Raw genomic sequence first — 22,638 nt, 5'->3', positions numbered from 1 at the left:
TTTCTATAATTTTTGCAGAAAATTGTACTCTATAAATACCATAAATAACTAATGTTTTCTTTTTCAAAAAGCTCAGAGAAATGGATACAATATAAGTTAATAAAGAAAAATAATAATCTGCCATCTATTTGATCAACATTAAAGCAATTTCCCCATTAAACTGCTCTAAACCTCTTCCATAAACAAATAACTACTACTAAAGCTAACCCCATTCATGCCTACTTATTAAAAATAGTAAAATTATATGTTACTATCAATTTCTTAACCTTTTCATATTTATCAGGCAATATTATGCATTTACCTAAAGGAACAATAGTTTCAAATATGCAAATATGGGTAGAAACTGAACAGATCATTTCTAACACATATAAATGGATCATTAAATTATTTAGGTAACATCAAGCTTATTTGAAAATACATCTTTCCTGGTGATTTATGGTTTTAATAGCAAACACTATAAATAAGGTACTATATTTTAATATTTTAAAAATTCTTAACTATTTTACTGTTATTTATCAACTTGTAGACTTACCTGGGTCTTGTTTTAGGTAAATGTGTCAATTGTTTCCAACAATTTGTTAGGACATTATGAATCCAACCATCACCTGCAATGTTAAGACAGTTCAAAAATTAAGATTATGTTCTTTGGGGTAAAATTTTAATTTTTTTCCAAATTTATCATGCTATATTTGTGCAACAATCTATTGTGCATGCATATTTTCTCATAAAAATTTCAGAGATATATAAAAGGAGAGTGAACATGACATTGAACCCACACATATGCCAGATTCAACTATAAAGATTTTGTCACATGTACTCCATTTATCTCTTTTTATTATTGTTGCTGCTAAGTTATTTTAAAGCAAATTCTAAATCTCCTATCATTTCCCCATGCATATTTCAGTAAGCACTGCTTTTAAAAAAGGAAAATTTTTATATATCTACAACACTACTGTCATACAACTACACCATTATTACTGTCAACAAAACAAAAAATTATTTCTTAGTATTATCTAAAACAGATATGACCATATCCTAAACTTAATCTATAAAAGGAGAAACTGACTGGACTAAGAGAACATTTGTGATGGGTACTAGACTTATCATGGTGATCACTTTTTGTATACCTAAAACTAATACAATATTGTATATCAACTGTAATTGAAAAATAAGTTAATTAAAAATAAAAATTCAAAAAGAAAACTTTTAAGAATTAGGATACTTAATTCCCCATAGGTCAATGACCAAAATCAGCAATTAGGAATTAAAAACAGTAGTGCTCATAGATATATTAAACAACCCCTAGTAAAATGAATAATGTTAGTTTTTTATTAGATTCCAAATCTCTTAATTAAAACTCCCAGAAATTGAAGAAGCATAATATTCTTCAATAATTAATATCTCCTACTAGGAACTGCTATTTCCAACAAACCTCTGGAGTTTGTTAGCCAGCAGGTTGCCAGATACATCTGCTGATGCTCAATAAATTTTTGTTGAAAAAAAGTGTTTTTTCCAGATCATATCTAAGATTATAGAAATGGCTTTAATGCTATAAAAGTTCTCTTAATGAAATCTCTAGCCATAGAAAACTTTCGAGTTAAGAAAATATAAAATACTTAGTATGTCAAACTAAGAAGAAAGTATTCTTGGTCGTTTATCTATCCTAATGGCATAATTTTACTGCTGGAAGAAAAACTGCATTGCAAAACCCATAGCCACTAGGATCAGCAATGACAGGAGTTAAAAAAAAAAATTCTAGCTAAACCCTTTCTTCTCTAATTTAGGAACAAAAAGAGAGGCAACAGGTCTTCCCACCTTATATTTCCAGAGCATTCTGAAAAAGGCTGCTCTTCTAATCCCCATTCCAGCCTACACTATAAGCATCTAGATCATAAGTCAGGAGGACATGGAATCATATACTATTACAGTTGAAAGAGGCTTTAATTTGCCTAGTTCAATCACCCATCCTTCTCTCTACACCTCGGAAACAGGAGAACAAGGAGAACCAAGGGTACAGAAGCAAAGCGGTCTTCCACTTCTAATTTTCAATGCAAACATATAGTTGTGGATTAAATAGAGGTAAACCATAAAATCAAAACAAAGGTAGATACTTTTTAAATATAAAATACAACTAAGAAAAAAAGGCTAAAGAAAACACCAGCAAAATAGAAAGGGAATCAACCATATGGGAAAACATATTTGCCAATGATACCTCGGACAACAGATTGATCTCCAAAATGCATAAAGAACTCACATGACTCCAGACCAGGAAGACAAGCAATCCCATTAAAAAATGGGCAAAGGACCTGAACAGACACTTCTCCAAGGAGGATATACAGAGAGAGGTCCGATAGACACATGAAAAAAATGCTCAACAACACTAGCCACTAGAGAGATGCAAATTAAAACCACAGTGAGATACCGCTTCACACCAGTCAGAATGGCCATCATTAATAAATCAACAAACAACAAGTGCTGGCAAGGTTGTGGAGAAAAGGAAGCCTTAGTGTACTGTTGGTAGGAATGCAGACTGGTGCAGCCACTGTGGAAAAGAGTATGGAATTTCCTCAAAAAAACTAAAGATGGAACTGTCTTTTGATTCAGCAATCCCACTGCTGAGGCTATACCCTAAGAATCCTGAATCACCAATCCAAAAGGACCTATGCACCCCAATGTTCATAGCAGCATTATTTACCAAATATTGGGAGCAGCCTGAGTGCCCATTAATAAATGAGTGGATCATAGAACTGCAGTACATTTACACAATGGAATACTGCGCAGCAGAAAGAAAGGAAGAGCTACTATCTTTCATGACAGTATGGATGGAACTGGAGAGCATAATGATAAATAAGCAAATTAAACCAGTTGGTGAAAGACAAATACCATATGATCTCACCTATAAGTGGAACCTAATCAACAAAACAAACAAGCAAGAAAAATATACCCAGCAACACTGAAAGAAAACACAAACTGACAATAACAAGAGGGGAGGAAGGAAGGGGTTAATGGGGCAAAGAAAGGGAGGGGTCAAGTCAAGGAACACAGATAATGGACCCAGGGACAAAGCCAAAGTGGAGAAGGATTAAGGGTGAGAGGTGGGGGTGGGCGGGGCAGGGGCAAGTGGTAGCCGGAAAACGCAGACAAATGTATTTGAATAATGAAAAAAAAAGTGAAGGAAATCTTATCATTTGGGACAGCCTGGATGGACATGAAGATTATTATGCTAAGTGAAATAAGCCAGTGAGAGAAAGACAAATACCATATGATCTCACTTATATGTGGAATCTAATAAGTGTAATAAACTGGTGAACAAAATAGAAACAGGGGCATGGATACATGCAACAGATTGAAAGCTGTCAAAGGGGATGGATGTTGGGGGACTGGATGAAAGAAGATGAAGGGATTAGCCAAAAAACATAGAGCCGTAACACAGAGACACAGACAACAGTGCGGTGACAGCCAGCTGTTAAGGGGGCTGGGGACTAGGTTGAGGAGAAAAAAGAGGAGGAAAATGGGGAAAGAAAGAGACATTTCTTGCGGTGATGGGCGCACAATGCAGTGTGCAAATGATGTGTTAGTGAGTTGTACACTTGAAACCTGTATGGTTTTGTGAACTAGTCACTCCAATAAATGCAATTAAAAATAAATAAAGAATGAAGAATAATGTTTTGAAAAATGTTTAAAAAAGAAAAAAGTGAGATATTAATTGTAGGCCGAATATGAATTCACTTACTTAATGGAATATTGTCCGCACTTAGTCCACCAAATAGGAAAAGCTTGTCATCAGCTATTGGTGTTAAAGTATGCCATGACCGATGTTTAGGGTTTTCTCCGTTAATAGGAATCCTGTGGTAAGGGAAAAATATAAAATCTAGGTCCTGTGTGAGTTAAAATAAAAGGTTTTCAATCACCTCAGCTCTTAAAGGGAACAATTGCTCTCACTATTTTAAATTTTCATGTAGGTAGGATTAGTAAAATTTTATGTAAGATTTTAAAAACATTCTTAAATTATTAGTTGAGTTTAAACAATTTTTCTAGTTAGTGTCTATTCTACCTGGTCACAGAACACAGATTAAAAATCAATTCCCAGTTAATTCACAATGCGTATTCAGTATCATTCTTGTTGGTTGATCAGTAAAACATCCTTAAGTTTTTCAACGTAATTATTTTCATGTCTATAACTCTTAGCTGTTGTTTCATATTTAATTTTGTGTTTTCAGCAGATTTCCTCAATGCTATTATGGGATTTCGCTGCTGTTTCTACTTTGGTCTGTTTATTGTAGAATTTCCCACAGCATTATCTTCATCTGAAAATGCTAGCTACTCTAGCTTCAAAATTAAACCATACAAGCCATTTCAGATCCAGGAAAAAAAAAAAACTTTAAAAAGTTCAAACAAATACTGTTTTTATTCCTTAAAAGACAAAAACAGAAGTAAAAACGTAAGCACAAAAGTGCTTTCACTAACTTAAGGGGTGAGAAGGCACCATTCTCCAGCATTCTGGAATGCTCCAGAATGATATGGGCCATTTGTAGAATATAGAAGTTTTTCCAAACTGGAAATATTTTTATTGACTATAAAAAACATTTTGGTTAGGAAATATTCAACAGCCACAAAAATATTTTTAACGAGTTATATAACCCCGTCCTCGAGCAATAAGAAATAATAATTTGATATATATCTTTCCAGGCTTTAATGTACACATAAATATTTATTAAAATATATAAGTGGGATCATATATTCCATTCTGTATTTTTTTTCATTCATCTAGTATGTTGTAGAATATTTCCATGAAGTAGCTCCCTTTGGTAATGGAAGCATCTTAGCCCTCTGGGCTATGTACTGTGATTTAAACAACTGCTACTTGTGGGCACGAAGGCTGTTCTCACGTTTTTTTGTTTCTATAAATAACGGTGCAACAAATATCTTTGTGTGTGCGCAATGCACGCACGCACACGCACACACACACACAAACAGATATACTTGTCCAATTCTTGGCTTCAGAGAAATTCTGGATCAGAGTAGAAATTCCATTTTATAAATATATTACCAGAATATCTTCCAAAATTTGCACCAATTTTCCACTAATTATAGAAAATTTATACCAATACTTCCACTAATTATGTTATTGCAGGCTAGCAGGTACTGTTCATTTGTATTTGCTTTTATCTGATAAGCGAAAACTAATTTTATTTCGATTTATTTCTTAATCTATGAAGTTGAACATTTTTATGAAATAATTTTGCCTATTTGTATTTCTTCTCTGAGATGGCTCGTGCATGTTCTTTGTCCACTTTCCTGTAGGATTATTTGTCTTTTTCTTACCAACTTACTTCTTGCGGATCTTAGCCATCTTTGTTAGAAACACTATAAATATTGTGTAAAGTATATCATTATCTAACTACTACATTGAACACCTGAAACTAATATAAAATATGTAAATATGTAAACTAATAAACTGTAATTAAAAAAATTTAAAATTTAAGAAAAATTCAAAGTAAATTTAAAAAATACTACGTAAGTCAAACAAACATAAAAAAGAAAGACCGTAAATACCACTTCTAGTTTATATTTTTTGTTTGCATTTTCCAATTTGTCTTTTAACTTTTTGTGGTATATTTTTCTACATAGAAACAATTAATTTTTAAGTACTTTTATCAACCTATCTTTTAATTTATGAATTTTGGGTTTAAATCATTTTTAGAAAAGTCTTCTCCATACTGAGATTTTAAAGATAATCTGCTATATTTTCTTTTTGCACTTCTGTGGTTTTATTTTTAATAGCATTTCTACTTTGGAATAATATATAGCTCTGAGTTCATCTTATTACATGAAGAGCTGAATTGATAGCTAAATATATTTATTCTACTGCTAAATATATTTATAAATTCTGAGCCATAAATAAAATCTGACTTTTATCCACACCATTTCTACCCACCTGTAATGACCCCATTAAACAGTTACTTCCTTTCTTCTACTGACCAGTCTTCAAGTATACATATTATAAAACCAGTACTTTTACATAATTAATTTTCAACAGCTAGTATTCTCATGTTTTTATATAGTTTGGTTAAGAACAAACTCTATTTAAATTTATATATTTCTTGCTTAGACATATAATCTGAAGGGAAAAAATAATGGTTCAGTTTTAGAGACCAAAATTTTGATTATGGTACACACACATACACACAGAGAAATGCCTATAGCTAAAAATAAATTTCATACTTACCTTCCAGACCAAGTCCAGGTATCTAAGTTCAGATAGTGCAAATCATTCATCCTAGTTTGCTAAAATAAAAGTGTGTTAAATTGGTCAGTGTTTTACATTTTTCATAAGAGAATATTATGTTAAACCAAGTTTATATTAAAAACAGATTCTCTTGCCCTGGCTGGTGTGGCTCAGTGGACTGAGTGCTGAATTGTTCAATTCCCAGTCGGGGCACATGGCTGGGTTGCAGGCCAGGTCCCCAGTAGAGGGAACATGAGAGGCAACCACACACTGATGTTCCTCTCCCTCTTTCTCTCTCACTTCCCTTCTTTGAAAATCAATTTTTAAAAAATATTTTTAAAAATATAGATTATCTCTATTTTACTTAACATCATAAGTTTATAAGTTGGAGAACAATGCTAAGCATTAATAAAAATAACATAGAGCTATCAAATTAACATATCAAGGGGGACACATGTAAATGAGTTTAAACCACCAGGATTTAGATGATAACAAATGAAACTTTTCTAAGAATACACTAAAGTGAAGGATTCTCCTCATTAAAATATGATTTAAAATCATCTGTAATTATTCATTTGTGGTCTGTTTAGGAATAGAAGATAAAAGTTATTGAACGGCACCATAATCTCTAGATTATTTGAATGTTCAGTTCTATAAATTCAGAGGATGTTTTATAAGAAGCATCATACATAAATGGTTATTTCCATTGAAAATACTAACCAAAACACGTCCACCAAAGATATAACCCTTATTTCCAAGAACTGCACATGTATGCGCGGCTCGTGGCTGTGGTGGAACTCCACCCTGCAAGCAGAGATCAGAAAACAGAGCACAAGGACTTGAAACATATGAAACGATGTCACATTCTTATGCTTAGTATGAGAAATTCAGGACTCCTAAATTACTATTATCTATGTAATTCCATTAGAAAGCCAAATGTAAAAGTTCACTCTCAATGATAAGCAATTTTCAAACTGTGTGCTGCAGAGATTTTTAAAACATGCAATATCTGACTATTTGGTCAAGGCCACTGACATCTTTTCCTTTAGATTGTGAAATAAAAGACTGACAACAGCCAACATAAAGATAGCGATCCAGTGTGAATGAATCAAAATTATACCTATTTTTTGTCAGATAGGCAAAAAATATAACATTTTTTTGGTGTGCCGCAGAACTTTAATACTTTGTGTGCCATGAGATGAAAAAGGATGAATATTGCTGCTCTAAATAGTAATAATTATAGACAAATACCAAAGGCATATCCGCTTTTATTGACTTTCACTTTATTGTTCTTTGCAGATATTGCATGTTTTACAAATTGAAGGTTTGCAGCAACATTGCATCAGACAAGTCTATCAGCTCCATTTTTCTAACAGCATTTGCTCGCTCTGTGTCTGTGTAATATTTTGGTAAGTCTCACAATATTTCAAACTCTTTCATTATTGTTGTTATTTGGTATGGTGATCTGTAATCAGTTATCTTTGATGTTACCATTGTAATTGGTTTGGGGGTAACATGAAATGCACCCACGTAAAATAATAACAGATTAATGTGTGTATTCAGTCTGCTCCACCAACCAGCCATTCCCCCATCTTTGTCCCTCTCCTCAGGCCTCTCTCTAAGGCAAACAATACTGAAATTAGGCCAATTAATTACCACACAATGGCCTCAAAGTGTTCAAGTGAAAGGAAAACTCTGAATCAAAAGCTAGATATGATTCAGCTTAGTGAGAAAAGCATGTCAAACGCTGAGACAAATCAAAAGCAGATGGAAGATAAAAGCAAGGCTTCTTGCACCAAATAATTAACCAAGGTGTGAATGCAATGGCAATGTTATTTAAGGAAATAAAAAGAGCTACTCTAGTAAACACACCAATAGTAAGAAAGTGAAACATTCTTATTGCTAACATGCAGGAAGTTTTAGTGGTCTGGATAGAAGACTGAACCAGACCAAACATTCCTTAAGCCAAAGCCTACTCCAGAGCAAGGCCCCAACTCTCTTCAATTCTATAAAGGCTAAGAGAAGTAAGGAAGCTACAGAAGGACAGTTTGAAGCTAGTAGTGGTTGGTTCATGAGGTTTAAGGAAAGAAGCCATCTCCAAAACATAAAAGTACAAGATGTAGCAGTAGATGCTGATATAAAAATTGCAGCAAGTTATCCAGAATAGCTAGCTAACATAATTAGTGAAGGTGGCTATATTAAAGAGCAGATTTTCAATGTAGACAAAACAGCCTTAGTGTGGAAGGAGATGCCATCTAGGACTTTCCTAGCTAGAAAGAAGTCAATGCCTGGAGTCAAATCTTCAAAGTAGAAGCTGATTCTCTTGTTGGTGGCTAATGAAGCTGAATTTTTAAAATCAATGTTCATTTACTATCTGAAAACCCTAAGACCCTTAAGAATTATGCTGAGTCTACTCTACCTGTGCCCCAGAAGTGGAACAACAAAGCCTGGAGGACAGCAAATATGTTTACAACATTGTTTACTGAATATTTTAAGCCCAATTTAACTGTTGAGACATACTGCTCAGGAAAAAAAGAGTGTCCTGGTGAATCAAGATGGCACAGGAGTGAATGGAAGTCACACCAACCTCCTCCCAGGACCAATCTGGAATTACAACTAAATTGTGGATAAATCACCTGGAACAAACAACTGAACAATAGCGAAAGAGAAGCCTTATTACCTAGGACAGACAGAAGAATGAGCTTTAATACAACCTGACTGATAAGGAATGCAACGGAGACTCTAGAAGGCGGGTGGGGTGCCCTTGGGCAGCAGCACCAAAAGGATATTAAAATGGCAGGTGGATCCCCCTGAAAAGAGAGGGCTCTAAACCGTAAGCGGGGATCTCCACCCTACAGCACCAGAGCCCTAAAAGTACACAGATAACACTTCACTAAGAAAAGCAGCAGGGTTGCACTCTGCTGAAGACATAAAGAGCCGTTTAAAGGGTCAATGCATAAAATTTTATTTGCAGCCATGTACACTGGTCTCCAGCAAAGGTGGGGGCACAATGGGCTAAAGACGCCTGAGGAGAGACTGGGGAAGGAGAACTGAAGAGTTCCCTGTGGGATCTCGGACCTGACTCATCCCCCATAAGGCAGTAGCCATCTGGCTCAAGCAGAACATTCCCCTGAGTGGCAGCAACATGAGAGGATACAACAGCCCCGCCCCAGGAGGGACTCTGCCCTGGGCAGGTGGTGTCTAACCCTGGCTGCTGAGTAAAGAGTGACTAGATTAACAGCTGAAAGAGACAGCCACAAACAGTAGATTCCTGGAAATCTCGAACACACTGCTTAAGGTCAGACAAGGTCAACATTTGACATCATCAGAAAGAAAAAACAGCAGTCTCCCACCATAGAAGTTCACACCACAAAGTCAGCAAATCAAGGCAGATCAATGTAAGAAGCAGAACCAAAAGAGAAGAGTCTCACAAATAATGGGAAGACAAGAAACATGCCCTAATAAAAAGGAAAGAAGGAATCCCCAGAAAGAGAACCAAATGAAACAGAGGCAAGTAAACTATCTGATATTGAGTATAAAACAACAGTTCTAAGGAAGCTCAATGAGCTCAGTGAACTCAGAGGGAATTACAAAAAACTACAGGGAAACTACAAGGAACTTACTGTAGATTATATCAGCATGACAATGGACATAGAAACTGTCAATAAGAGACAAGAGGAAATGAAGAATTCAATTTCTGAATTGAAGGACACAGAAGAAGGAATCATAAGCAGGCTAGATGAAGCAGAGGATCAAATCAACGAGCTGGAGGATAAGGTAACAAAAAGCTCCCAGAAAGAGCCAAAAAATGGAAAGACTTAAAAAGAATGAAGAGGCATTGAGGGAAATGCAGGACAACCTGAAACATAATTACATCTGTATTATACTGATATCAGAAGGAGAAGAGGAGGAAGGAATAGAGAACCTGTTTGAAAAAATAATAATGGAAAACTTCCCTATTTTGAGGAGAGAAAAAGTCATGCAAGTCCAGGAAGCACAGAGGATCCCATTCAAGAGGAACCCAAAGAGGTCCACTCCAAGACTCAACATCATTAAAATGGCAAATATCAAAAACAAACAGAGAATCCTAAAGGCAGCAAGGGAGAAACAGGTAGTAACATACAAGGGAGCCCCGATACGCTAGCAGCTGACTTCTCAACCGAAACACAAGAAAAAAGAGAATGGCAAGAAATATTCCAAGTAAGGAAAAGCAAGGGCCTGCAGCCAAGACTACTCTATCAAGCAAGACTCTCAATTAAAATGGAAGGCAAAGTAAGGAGTTTCCCAGACAAAAGAAAGCTAAATGAATACACCTCCACCAAACAAGCACTACAAGATATGCTTAAGGGACTGCTTTAAGAAGATTAAGAAAAAGAATGAGAAAGAGAGGATTACAGGTACAAAGGGAAAAAGTGAGTAAGTACCTATGAATAATTTTAAATGTAGATGGATTAAATGCCTCAATCAAAAGACATAGGATAGCTGAATGGATAAGAAAACATGACCCACTAATATGCTGCCTACTAGAGACCCACCTCAGAACAAAGGACCTACACAGACTGAAAATAAAGGGATGGAAAAAAATATTCCAAGCAAATGGACAGGATGAAAAAGCAGGGGTAGCAACACCTACATCAGACAAAATAGATTTCAAAACAACAGCCATAAAAAGGGACCCAGAAGAATACTTTATAATACTCAAAGGAAGAATCCATCAAGACAACATAAACTATGTAAATCGAGATGCACCCAACATAGGAGTACCCCAATATATAAGGAAAATCTTGGAGGACTTCACGAAAGATATAGACAGTGAACACACTGATAGTAGTGGATTTTAACACCCCACTGTCAAAAATGGATAGATCCTCCAAACAAAACATCCACAAGGATTTGTGAGACTGAATGACTTAATTGACATTTATAGAACATTTCACCCCAAAGAAGCAAAATACACATTCTTTTCATATGCAAATGGAACACTTTCAAATATAGACCCCATGATAGGACACAAAACAAGCCTCAACAAATTCAGGAAAATCGAAATCATAACAAGCATATTTTCAGACCATAAGGGCTTGAAACTAGAAACCAACCTCAAGGAAAAGACTCAGAAACATTCAAACTCATGGAGACTGAATAGCATGCTATTAAACAATGAATGGGTAAATAATGAGATCAAAGAAGAAATCAAAAAGTTTCTGGAAACAAAAGAAAATGAACATGAAACAGTCTAAAACCCATGGGAAACAGCAAAGTCAGTCCTGAGAGGGAAATTCACAGCCATACAGGCCTACCTTAAAAAGATAGAAACACTTCAAATAAACAACTTAGCCCAACATCTTCCAGAACTGGAGAAACAACAATAAACAAAGTCCACAGCCAGTAGAAGGAAGGAAATAATCAAGATCAGAGCAGAATTGAATGACATAGAGGCTAAAAGAACCATTCAAAGGATCAACCATTCCAGGGGCTGGTTCTTTGAAAAGATAAATAAAATCAACAAGCTGCTACGCAGACTTATCAAGAAAAAAGGGAGAGGACCCAAATACAAAATGTCAGAAAAGAAAGGGGAGCAATAACAACTGATACCACAGAAATACAAAGGATTGTAAGAAATTACTATGAACGAATATGTGCCAAGAAATTTGAAAACCTCAATGAAATGAATAAATTTCTAGAAAAATATAATCTTCCAACACTGAATGAAGAATAAGTAGAAAGCCTGAACAGACCAATAACAGCTGGTGAAGTTGAAGCAATAATCAAAAAAACTCCCAGAACACAGAAACCCCTGGACCAGACAGTTTCAAAGGAGAATTTTAGAAAACTTTTAAGGAAGAGCTAACCCCTGTCCTTCTCAGACTATTCCAAAAAGTCCAAGATGAGGGAAGACTCTCAAACTCTTTTGGTGAGGCCAGCATCATCCTAATCCCCCAAACACATAAAGACACAACCAAGAAAGAAAACTACAGACCAATATCGCTGATGATATAGACACTAAAATCCTCGACAAAATATTGGCAAACCACATCCAGCAATACATTAAAAAGATCATCCACAATCATCAAGTGGGATTCATCCCAGGGATGCAAGGATGGTTCAGTATTCGCAATTCAATAAACATAATACATCACATAAACAAAAAGAAAGACAAAATCCACATGATCATATCAATAGATGTAGAAAAAGCATTGATAAGGTACAGCATCCATTTATGATAAAAACACTCAGCAAAGTAGGAGTAAAGGGGGCATACCTCAATCTAATAAATGCCGTATATGAAAAACCTACAGTCAACCTTATACTCAACGGGCAAAAACTAAAAGCTTTCCCACTAAGATCGGGAACAAGAGGAGGATGTCCTCTTTCACCACCTCTATTCAACATAGTGTTGGAAGTCCTGGCCACAGCAATCAGACAAGAAAAAGAAATAAAAGGCATCCAAATTGTAAAGGAGGAAGTAAAACCGCCATTGTTTGCAGATGACATGATAGTGTACATAGAAAACCCCATAGACTCCACCAAAAAACTACTCAAACCTAATAAGTGAATTTGGCCAAACAGCGGGATACAAAGTCAATATTCAGAAATCAAAGGCATTTTTGTACATCAATGATGAAATACCAGAAAAGAAATTAGAAAAAAAATCCCCTTTGCTATAGCAACAAGAAAAATAAAGTACCTAGGAATAAACTTAACCAAGGAGGTAAAAGACCTGTACGCAGAAAACTACACAACACTGAAGAAAGGAATTAAGGAAAACACAAATAAGTGGAAGCATATACCATGTTCATGGACTGGAAGAATTAACATCATCAAAATGTCCACACTACCCAAAGCGATTTATAGATTCAATGCAATCCCTATAAAAATACCAATGACATATTTCACAGACATAGAACAAACATTGCAAAAATTTATATGGTACCATAAATGACCCCGAATAGCTGCAGCAATTTTGAGAAAGAAGAACAAACTCAGAGGGATCACAATAACTGACATCAAAATATGTTACAAGGCTGCTGTAATCAAAACAGTCTGGTACTGGCATAAGAACAGACACATAGATCAATGGAACACAATAGAGAACCCAGAAATAAACCCATGTCTCTATGGTCAATTCATATTCAACAAAGGGTACAGAAGCATAAAATGGAGTAAAAATGGCCTCTTCTACAAATGGTGTTGGGAGATCTGGACAACTACATGCAAAAACATGAAACTCCATCTCCAACTTACAGCATACACAAAAATAAACTCGAGATGAATAAAAGACTTAAATATAAGTCGCAACACCATAAAAGTCCTAGAGGAGAACACAAGCAGAACACTCTCATCCCACACAGCAATATTTTCACCTCTATGTCTCCTAGAACAAGGGACATAAAGGAAAGAATAAACAAATGGGACTTCATCAAAATAAGAAGCTCCTGCATTGGCTAAAGAAAACATCAACAAAATGAAAAGGGAACCAATCATATGGGAAAATATATTTGCCAATGATACCTCGGACAGGAGTTTGAGCTCCAAAATAAATAAAGAACCTACATGACTCCACTCCAGGAAGACAAATTCAATGAAAAAATGGGCAAAGGACCTGAACAGACACTTCTCCAAGGAGCACATACACAGGGCCCAGAGACATATGAAAGGATGTTCACCACCACTAGCCATCAGACAAATTCAGATGAAAGCCACAATGAGATACCACTTTACATTGGTCAGTATGGCCATTATAAACAAATCAACAAAAAACGGGTGCTGGTGAGGTTGTGGAGAAAAGGGAGTCCTAGTACATTGTTGGTGGGAATGCAGACTGGTGCAGCCACTGTGGTATAGAGTTTGGAATTTCCTCAAAAATCTAAAAATGGAACTACCTTTTTACCCAGCCATTCCACTGCTGGGACTACATCCTAAGAATCCCAAAACACCAATTCAAAAGAACCTATGCACCCCAATGTTCATAGCCGCACTATTTACAATAGCCAAGTGCTGGAAGCAACCTAAGTGCCCATCAGTAAATGAGCGGATCAAAAAACTATGACACATTTACACAATGGAATACTACGCAACAGAAAGAGCTACTATCCTTTGCAACAGTATGGATGGAAATGGAGAGCATTATGTTAAGTGAAGTAAGCCACGCAGTCAAAGACAAATACCATATGATCTCACCTATAAGTGGATCCTAATCAGCAAAGCAAGCAGGCAAGGAAAATATAACCAGCAACATTGAAAGAAAGTAGAAACCAACGGGGATGAGTGGGAGGAAGGCGGGTAGCGGGGAGGGGAAGGAGAAGGGTCAGATCAAGGAACAGATGTGAAGGACACATGGATGAAGCCAAGGTGGGGAAGGATTGAAGGGGGGCAGTGGGAGTGGGTGGGGCAGGGGAAAATGGTGGCAGGTAAATGGAGACAAATGTATGTGAAGAATTAAAAAAGAAAGAAAGAAATTTAAAAAAAATAAACTGACGAACAAAATAAACCACAGGCATGGAAACATGGAGCAGAATGAAAGTGACCAGAAGGGATGGGGAAGGAGGACAATGGTGGAAAGAAGGAGAAAGAACTAAATGAAGAACATGTGTGAATGACCCATGGACATGGACAACAGAGGGTGAATTGACTGTAGGGGGGGTGGCATGGGTGGAGGAGGGCAAAGGGGGAAAACTGAGACAACTGTAATAGAATAAACATGATTTAAAAATAAATAAATAAGAAATAAGAAAAATAAAAGAAAGAAGAGTCCTTTCAAAATATCAATGCTCATTGACATTGCCCCTGGTCATCCAAAAGCTCTGATGGAGATGTACAATGAAATTAATGGTGTTTTCATGCTTGATAACAGAGCATCTATTCTGCATCCCAGGAATCAAGGGATAATTATTTAAGAAATGCTTTTCATAAGGCTACAGCTGCCATAGTTTGTGATTCCTCTGATGGATCTGGGGAAACTAAATTGAAAACCTTCTGGAAAGGATTCACCATTTTAGATGCCATTAAGAGCCTTCGTAATTTATGAGAAGAGGTCAAAATATCAACATTAACAGGCGTTTGGAAGAATTTGACTCCACACTCATGAATGACTTTGAAGGGTTCAAGACTCCAGTGGAGGAAGTAACTGCAGCTGTGGTAGAAACAGCAAGAGAACGAGAATTAGAAGTGGAGCCTGAAGATGAGACTAAATTGCTGCAATCTCAGGATAAAACTTTAATGGAGGAGAAGTTATTTCTTATGGATGAGCAAACAAAGTGCTTTCTTGAGATGAAATCTACCCCTGGCAAAGATTCTGTGAAGATCGCTGAAATGCCAACAAAGTATTTAGAATATTACATAAACTTAGTTGATAAAGGAGCATCAAGGTTTGAGAGGATGACTCCAATTTTGAAAGAAGTTCTACTGGGGATAAAATGAAATCAAACAGCCTCCCATGCTACTGAGTAAGTGTTCATAAAGGAAGAGTCAACTGATGTGGCAAACTTCACTGCTGTCTCATTTTAAGAAACTACCACAGCCACCCTACTTACAGCAACCTCTAACCTAGTCAGTAGTCATCGATATTCAGGCAAGATCTTCCACCAGCACAAAGATTATGACTTCCTGAAGTCTCACATGAGGTTTTTTAGCAAGAAAGTTTTTTTAAATCAAGGTATTTTTAGATATAAAGTATTTTTAGACATAATGTTATTGTACACTTAATATACAACAGAATAGTGTAAACATACTGTTATTTGTTCCAAAAAATTTGTTTGACTCACTTTACTGTGCTATTCACTTTATTGCAGAGGTCTGAAACCAAACCTGCATTATTTCTGAGGTATGACTATACTCTTTGAGAATGAAATTTATTCACCCAGACCTTTACTCTTAAACGTTTTTCTTAAACATTTGACACCATTTAGCAAAATAAGATTTTATGTAAATTTTAGCTTAATAAAATATAAGGATTTTAAAATGACATTTTAAAAGATTCTCTTTCTCCCCTCTTCCTTCCCTCCTTCTCTCCCTTTCTCTTCTCTCTCTTTCTTTCTCTCTCTCTCTCTCTCTCACACACACACAGTCACAGAGTTAAAATTATAAGTGAGCAGAACAAAGTGTGATGATTTCAGAGACTCTAAAATAATAAATCTGCCCTACAGAACCCTGGGTGCTCCAAATTCCACAATAAGAACTTCATTTTTTTTTTCTTAAGCCAAACAGTGCTTTATCTCTTACTAAAAGTTTTCACATTAACTGATAACACTCCTCTATACTTTACTTTGAATATATACAGTAGCTCTTTTCTTCAGAGAAGTTTTGGATTGGTGGGAAAAGACAGAATATAATGAGTAGATGAATGAAGAAGATATGAAGGAAAATTTTTCTGAATACTTTCCATGTGTTCATGGTGGGTATATATTTGCATATATATTTCACTTCAAGTTTTGAAAGAACCCAACATTTTCAGCTCATTGGCTACTAAGTGTAGGCATAGGAAACTTAAGCTCTATGTCGAATATTGTAATTCCCCAGAATCCTCAGGTTTACTTGAGTAACTGTGTTGAAGACTACATGGAAAGAAATAATTCAGATATTACCTATATAACACTTAAATAAATGAGAGAGAACTATTTGAGTTGTAGTTCCCAGTCTTTCCAGAAAAACAAAATTGTCATTATTTCCCCATCTCTCTGATCTGAAATTTGGAATAATTCTTCTCCTATGAACACATTTATTATGAAATAAATATCAGATTTCTTCTTTAACTTATAAAATATAGTTAATAGCCAACCAATGCTTCTGAATAAACTGCATTCATACGTTTTCAAAAAAGAGCAAAAAAAAAGTGACATGAATTAGTCTGTGTGCCTAACTGCATAAGTAACGCTCAGTGTTTATTAGGTTGTTTGAAATGCTAAAAATAATTCAAAGATCCCTGTTACTACTATACTGCTCTTACAGAGGTAAAAATCTCATGTAGGAAGACACATCCAACCTTTCATTTTACAAACGACATACTAAATGGCTTGTCTAAAGCACACTGGTCTTTCATGACACAATTAGAATGCAAATTTAGTTTTTCAACTTCAACATTGATAACTGTTACCCTCTACCATGTTGCTTGCCCTTCTGATGCAGAAATTTGGGAATAATGAGGTAATTTAAGAATGTCTCTAAAAAAATAAGAAAACAGATTTCAGCTCTAACCATATCAGAAAAACTTACAGGTATAATGTAATTAACATAAGAATTTGTTTGAAGACATGATAACAGAAATTACAGTGAAAATACTGTCAAGGACTAACTAAAATTGCATTATCTGCAGCTGTCCTTGCAGAAGTCATGTGCTTCTGTTGGAGCAGGAGGAGGGGAGGGATATGGATTAAAGTAAAGAGGGAGAGGGGTCAGAGAAGTCAGAGAAAGACAAAATCAAAGAACTAGTTATATGCAACCTCAGAGGCCTTAACCACAGAAACACATTCTAAAAATATGCCTCTGGTAGTTCTTTTATTTTCTAAGGAAGTAGAGGGTTAAGAGGCATGAAAGAGATCAAGGATGAGTTTCAGTAGGTCCAGTGTCAATATTTCTCCCCACCAGTTTGTTGACATGAAATTATTTTAAGCACAATATAATGCTTTTATTTCACTAATAAAAGACACAAATCTTAGGACTTCTGGTCAAGATGGCAGCACAGGCAGACATGGCTCAACTCTTTACACAACCACATCAAAATTACCAGTAAAATACAGAACGACCATCACTCAGAACCACCAGAAATGCAGTTGAATGGAAGTCTGAGAGCTATGGAATTAAAGAAATCACATCCATCCAGACTGGAAGGAGGGGCACAGAAGCAGAATGGGCCAGTCCCTCACCCATGTGTGGTAGATAAAAATTTTGGTGGGATATCTCAGAAGTGAGAAGTCCCAGCCCCAAACCAGGCCTCCCAGCCCAGGGTTGCAGTGCTAGGAAGATAAGTCCCCACAACTTCTGGCTGCAAAAACTAGTGGGGATTGAATGGTAGAAGAAACTGCTGGAGCCTCAAGCAGTTCCTCTTAAAGAACCCACACACACAGACTCATCTACTCAGACTCCCTCCCTCTAAGCTCCAGCACAGGGTGGCAGCTTAAAAGGCACCACTGGAATACTGGGAGAAACTGCAGTGTCTGACATCAAGGCAAGCAGAGGACACTGTCCCTCTTCTAAACCTTCCCCACAAAAAGTTTGCAAGCTGGTAACATATCTGAGACTGCATCAACCTGGCTGACACTGTGTGATCTGCCTTGGTGATCCCCAGAGGCTTGACCCCACCCAACTTATAGACCCACCCAAGCTGCTTTTCCATAAGAATGCCTGGCCTTTGCTCAAGCTTCACAACTTCCTAAATCCTCTCAAGCAATAGCCGGCCTCAGTGAGCCCCAGGCCTGGCAGTAGCAACAGCCAGCCTAGATTCACAGCTTGGCTACACCTGGGAATCTCTAAGCCCAGCACAAGCAGCAGCCATCTCAGATTGCTTTATAGCTCAGGTAGGGTGCCCGTGGGCAAAACACTGGTGGGGGCTGACGTTGGCCTGCACCACCCAGGAAACCCCAGGGCCAGCGCACCCAGTGGACAGTGAGAGACCACACTGGAGTACCACCACCCTGTCCCCGCAAAGCTGACCCTCCACGGAAGGTGGAGATTGGTGGTCAGTGGTCACAGGCAATCCTTGCAGCTGACTGGCCTGGGTAAATCCCTCCCATTCATCTTCCAACAGCAACCAAGGCTCAACTACAAGAGGAGGGTGTACTCGGCCCACACAAAGGGCAAACCTTGAGTACTCAGCTTGGGTGATACGGAAGGCTAAGCCACTGGATCCTACAGGACACCTACTACACTAGGCCACACTACCGAGACAGGGAGTCATAGCAGCTCTACCTAACACATAGAAACAAACACAAGGAGGCTGCTAAAATGAAAAGACAAAAAAATGGCCCAAATGAAAGAACAGATAAAAACTCCAGAAAAAGAATTACACAAAATGGGGTAAACAATCTATTAGATGCAGAGTTCAAAACTGGTTATAAGGATGCTCTAGGACATTAGTGAGGACTGCAGCAACATAAAAAAGATCCAGTCAGAAACAAAGGATACACTAACTGAAATAAAGAATAATTTACAGGGAAACAATAGTAGAATGGATGAAGCTGAGAATCAGACCAATCATTTGGAACATAGGATGCAAACAACAACCAATCAGAACAAGAAGAAGAAAAAAGAATAAAAAAAAAATGAGGATAGTTTAAGCAGCAACTGGGACAACTTCAAGAGGTCTAAAATTCACATTATAGGGATGCCAGAAAGAGAAGAGAAAGAGCAAGAAATTGGAAATCTGTTTGAAAAAATAATGAAGAAAAATCCCCTAATTTGGTGAAGGAAATAGACATGCAAGTCCAGGAATCACAAAGAGTTCCACACAAGATAAATGCAAAGAGACCCACTTCAAGAAACATCATAATTAAAATGCCAAAGGTTAAAGGTAAAGAGAGAATCTTAAAAAGCAGCAAGAAAATATAAGTTAGTTACCTACAGGGGAGTTACCATAGAGTGTCAGCTGATTTCTTAAAAGAAACTTAGCAGGCTAGGAGGGTTTGGCTAGAAATACTCGAAGTCATGAAAAGCAGGGACCTACAGCCAAGATTGCTCTACCCAGCAAAGCAATCATTTAGAATCGAAGGACAGATAAAGAGCTTCCCAGATGAGAAAAAACTAAAGGAGTTCATCATCACCAAATCATTATTATATGAATGTTAAAGGGACTTATTTAAGAAAAAGATGATGAAAACTATGAACAATAAATTGCTAAAAATACATATCTATCAACAATTGAATCTAAAAAACGAACTGAGCAAACAAGAATAGAGACAGAATCATGGATGTAGTTTTGATGGTTGCCAGATGGGTGGGGGGTTTGGGGGAATGCATGAAGAGGTGAGGGGATTAAGAAGTACAAATAGGTAGTTACAGAATAGCCATGGAGATGTAAAGAACAGTATAGGAAACGGAGTAGCTAAAGAACTTATATGCATGATCCACGGACATGAACAATGGTGGGGGGATTGCCAGAGAGAGTGGGGGGGTGTGGGGTGGAGTGGGGCAAAGGGGAAAAACATCAGGACAACTGTAATAGCATAATCAATAAGATATGATTAAAAATAAATAAAAGACACAAATCTTAAAATTCATGTGCTGACTGAAGGAAAATTTAATCAAGTATAAATGACTGCCAGTTGATCAGTTCTAAAAGTAGAAATGGGGTGAAGTGGACAGAAGGGGACTGGAAACCTGAAATACACAGCCTGGAAAAAGAGGAGGCTAAGAAGGGTCTTACCTTGTAACATTAGTTTACAGAGAGCCTCCTATCACTTCCATCAGTAGTTAGACTACAAGGAATTTTAGTCATGTATACATATTAGCAGACAATTTTGTTTTTTCCTGTTCAACACTCAGTTCTGCATAGTTCTGGTGAGTTTATCAGTCACAGTACCCTGCTCCCCAAGGGGTAGGCCTGGCCAATCATGCTCTTGACAAAGCACATGAAAGAGTATTAATAATGTATTTTTACATTATTAAGCTACAACTGCATGCAGTCCTGATCTCAAGGGTTCCTGAAACATGGGCTTTTAAAAATTCTGAATTTGGCTACAAAAGGACTTTCTAAAAAGAACCTTCCTTAAATCAGGGCATCAGAGTAGTAGGTAAACAATGATGATAGCACCTCTTTGCAAGATTTTTCCAGAAAACCCTTAGCTAACCAGGAGAAAAATATGATTAGTGACAGTACTTGAGAACCCCTTTGTATGTGATTACAAACTCAATTATTAAAGTCCAAAAGCATAGTAAAAATATATTTTAAATGTATCAACAAATATATAAAGGTAATGATTTACAATACTTACTTTAATTTCTGGTTGAAACCAGCTCTTTGTCTTTGTGTCAAAGACATGAACATCATTATGCCATCCCCAGAATATTTGCTCTTCCTAAAACAAGATTTTTTTAAATATTTAAAAGATTTTATAACTTTTAGATTGTTATAGCTTCATTGCACATTAACTAGTGAAATAATAGGCACCTTTACAAAAATGGAGTTGTTACCATATTCATAAAGCTAATGCAGGTACCAGTGGCTCACAAAGTATGGTCCCCAGACCAGAGCAGCATCCCCTGGCAACTTTTCTTCTCAGAGTATAGCCTGCAGTTATAACTTACTTGTTAACAATTTTCCAATTCCCTCAAAAGATTGTCTCTTTTAAAATTGCAGAGGACACAATGATGTTTACATTTTGAAGTCTGTTTTTCTAAAGTACGTACTCAGTAACCCTAATCTTTGGTATTATAAACGTTAGGGGACTATGGTCCCTTTCTCAAAAAAGTCCCAACCACTTCTACTTAACCAAGCAATCTGCTCTTAGAGGTCAAACTTATACTAATTTTCCTCTTTGTCTTCTAAGAGACAAATTTGTTGGCAAGGCAAAGATTTAGCAGTTATATTGCGTTTAGCACATTCCAGATTGTTAAAATCCTCTATCACAGGTTACTTCTGTGCCAGAATTATGTTTTATGTCAGAAACACATCACTTTTGTCAGGACTTGTCAAACTAAAAAAATTACAGTTTAGAATCTAAACAATAAAAATCCACTGTACACCAGACTCAGAAGATGGTGGCAAAGTAGGTGGGAGCTGAGCCCACTTGCTTGTGCACCCAACTGGGACATTTAGCTGGTCATCTGAGAAACAAAGTGAAGAGCCAACAGAAGGTTAGCCAATTTGAAGTTTGGAAGCCAAAGTGTGCAGAGGACACCTCAAAACAGGTGGTAAAGAGGTTTTAGGGGCAGATGAGGAAAGTCCCCGGGCATGGCACCAGAAAGCGCAGGGGCAGCAGGGATAACATCGGAGAAGATCTGGGTTAGTAATAGCTGCCTCCTCTCCCACAGCGGCGAAATCATAGACCAGCACCAGGAGAGACTGGAACATGTAAAGACACAGGGTGGGGTGGTGGGCAGAAGCGGCAGCAAACAACCACACTGCTGGCAGAGGTGCACCTACGCTGGGGCAGCAGTTGCTGGCCGGGACAATGTCAGAAAGTGAGGGGGATCCAAGCAGCCCCTGGAACTGGGAGAAGATGTGGGCTGAGACTGGCCATGAGTGAGATAGACTCTAGACTTGCCAGAGAGTTGGAGTGTGTGGAAAGCCGGATAATGGGTCAGAGCAGCAGCGGACCCCACAGAGATATTTTTCAAAACGGGAACTGAGGCACACTGGGCAGGGACCTACTACCCACAGCTGCCCGGCCAACAAGGAGGGAGGATTGTGGGTGTAACTTGCTCCCACTCAGTAAACCCCACAGACTGATCAAAGGCATGCAAAGTGAGGTGATTTATCA

General features: G+C 37.2%; 1 protein-coding gene across 4 annotated transcripts in view; it reads right to left on the bottom strand.

Moving 5' to 3' along the window:
• Nucleotides 1-22,638, bottom strand: part of KLHDC1 (kelch domain containing 1) — an 85,714-nt gene that overhangs the window by 26,439 nt on the left and 36,637 nt on the right. For 3 of the 4 annotated variants that reach the window (XM_054593605.1, XM_054593673.1, XM_054593831.1), the window contains exons 6-10: nt 21,151-21,234; nt 6,950-7,033; nt 6,230-6,288; nt 3,734-3,846; nt 533-605 (exon numbers count right to left, since the gene is read on the bottom strand). In XM_054593605.1, coding sequence (XP_054449580.1) covers nt 533-605; nt 3,734-3,846; nt 6,230-6,288; nt 6,950-7,033; nt 21,151-21,234 — 413 coding nt within the window. The remainder of the gene's footprint in view (nt 1-532; nt 606-3,733; nt 3,847-6,229; nt 6,289-6,949; nt 7,034-21,150; nt 21,235-22,638) is intronic. The other variant, XM_054593750.1, reaches the window with a different exon arrangement.

Source organism: Pteronotus mesoamericanus, unplaced genomic scaffold (assembly GCF_021234165.1).
Source record: "Pteronotus mesoamericanus isolate MK-2021 breed Mesoamerican mustached bat unplaced genomic scaffold, CSHL_Meso_final contig_100, whole genome shotgun sequence".
NCBI classification, from domain to species: Eukaryota; Metazoa; Chordata; class Mammalia; order Chiroptera; family Mormoopidae; genus Pteronotus; species Pteronotus mesoamericanus.
Note: the sequence above shows the minus strand (reverse complement) of the source record. Positions and strands in the feature narration are given on the sequence as shown.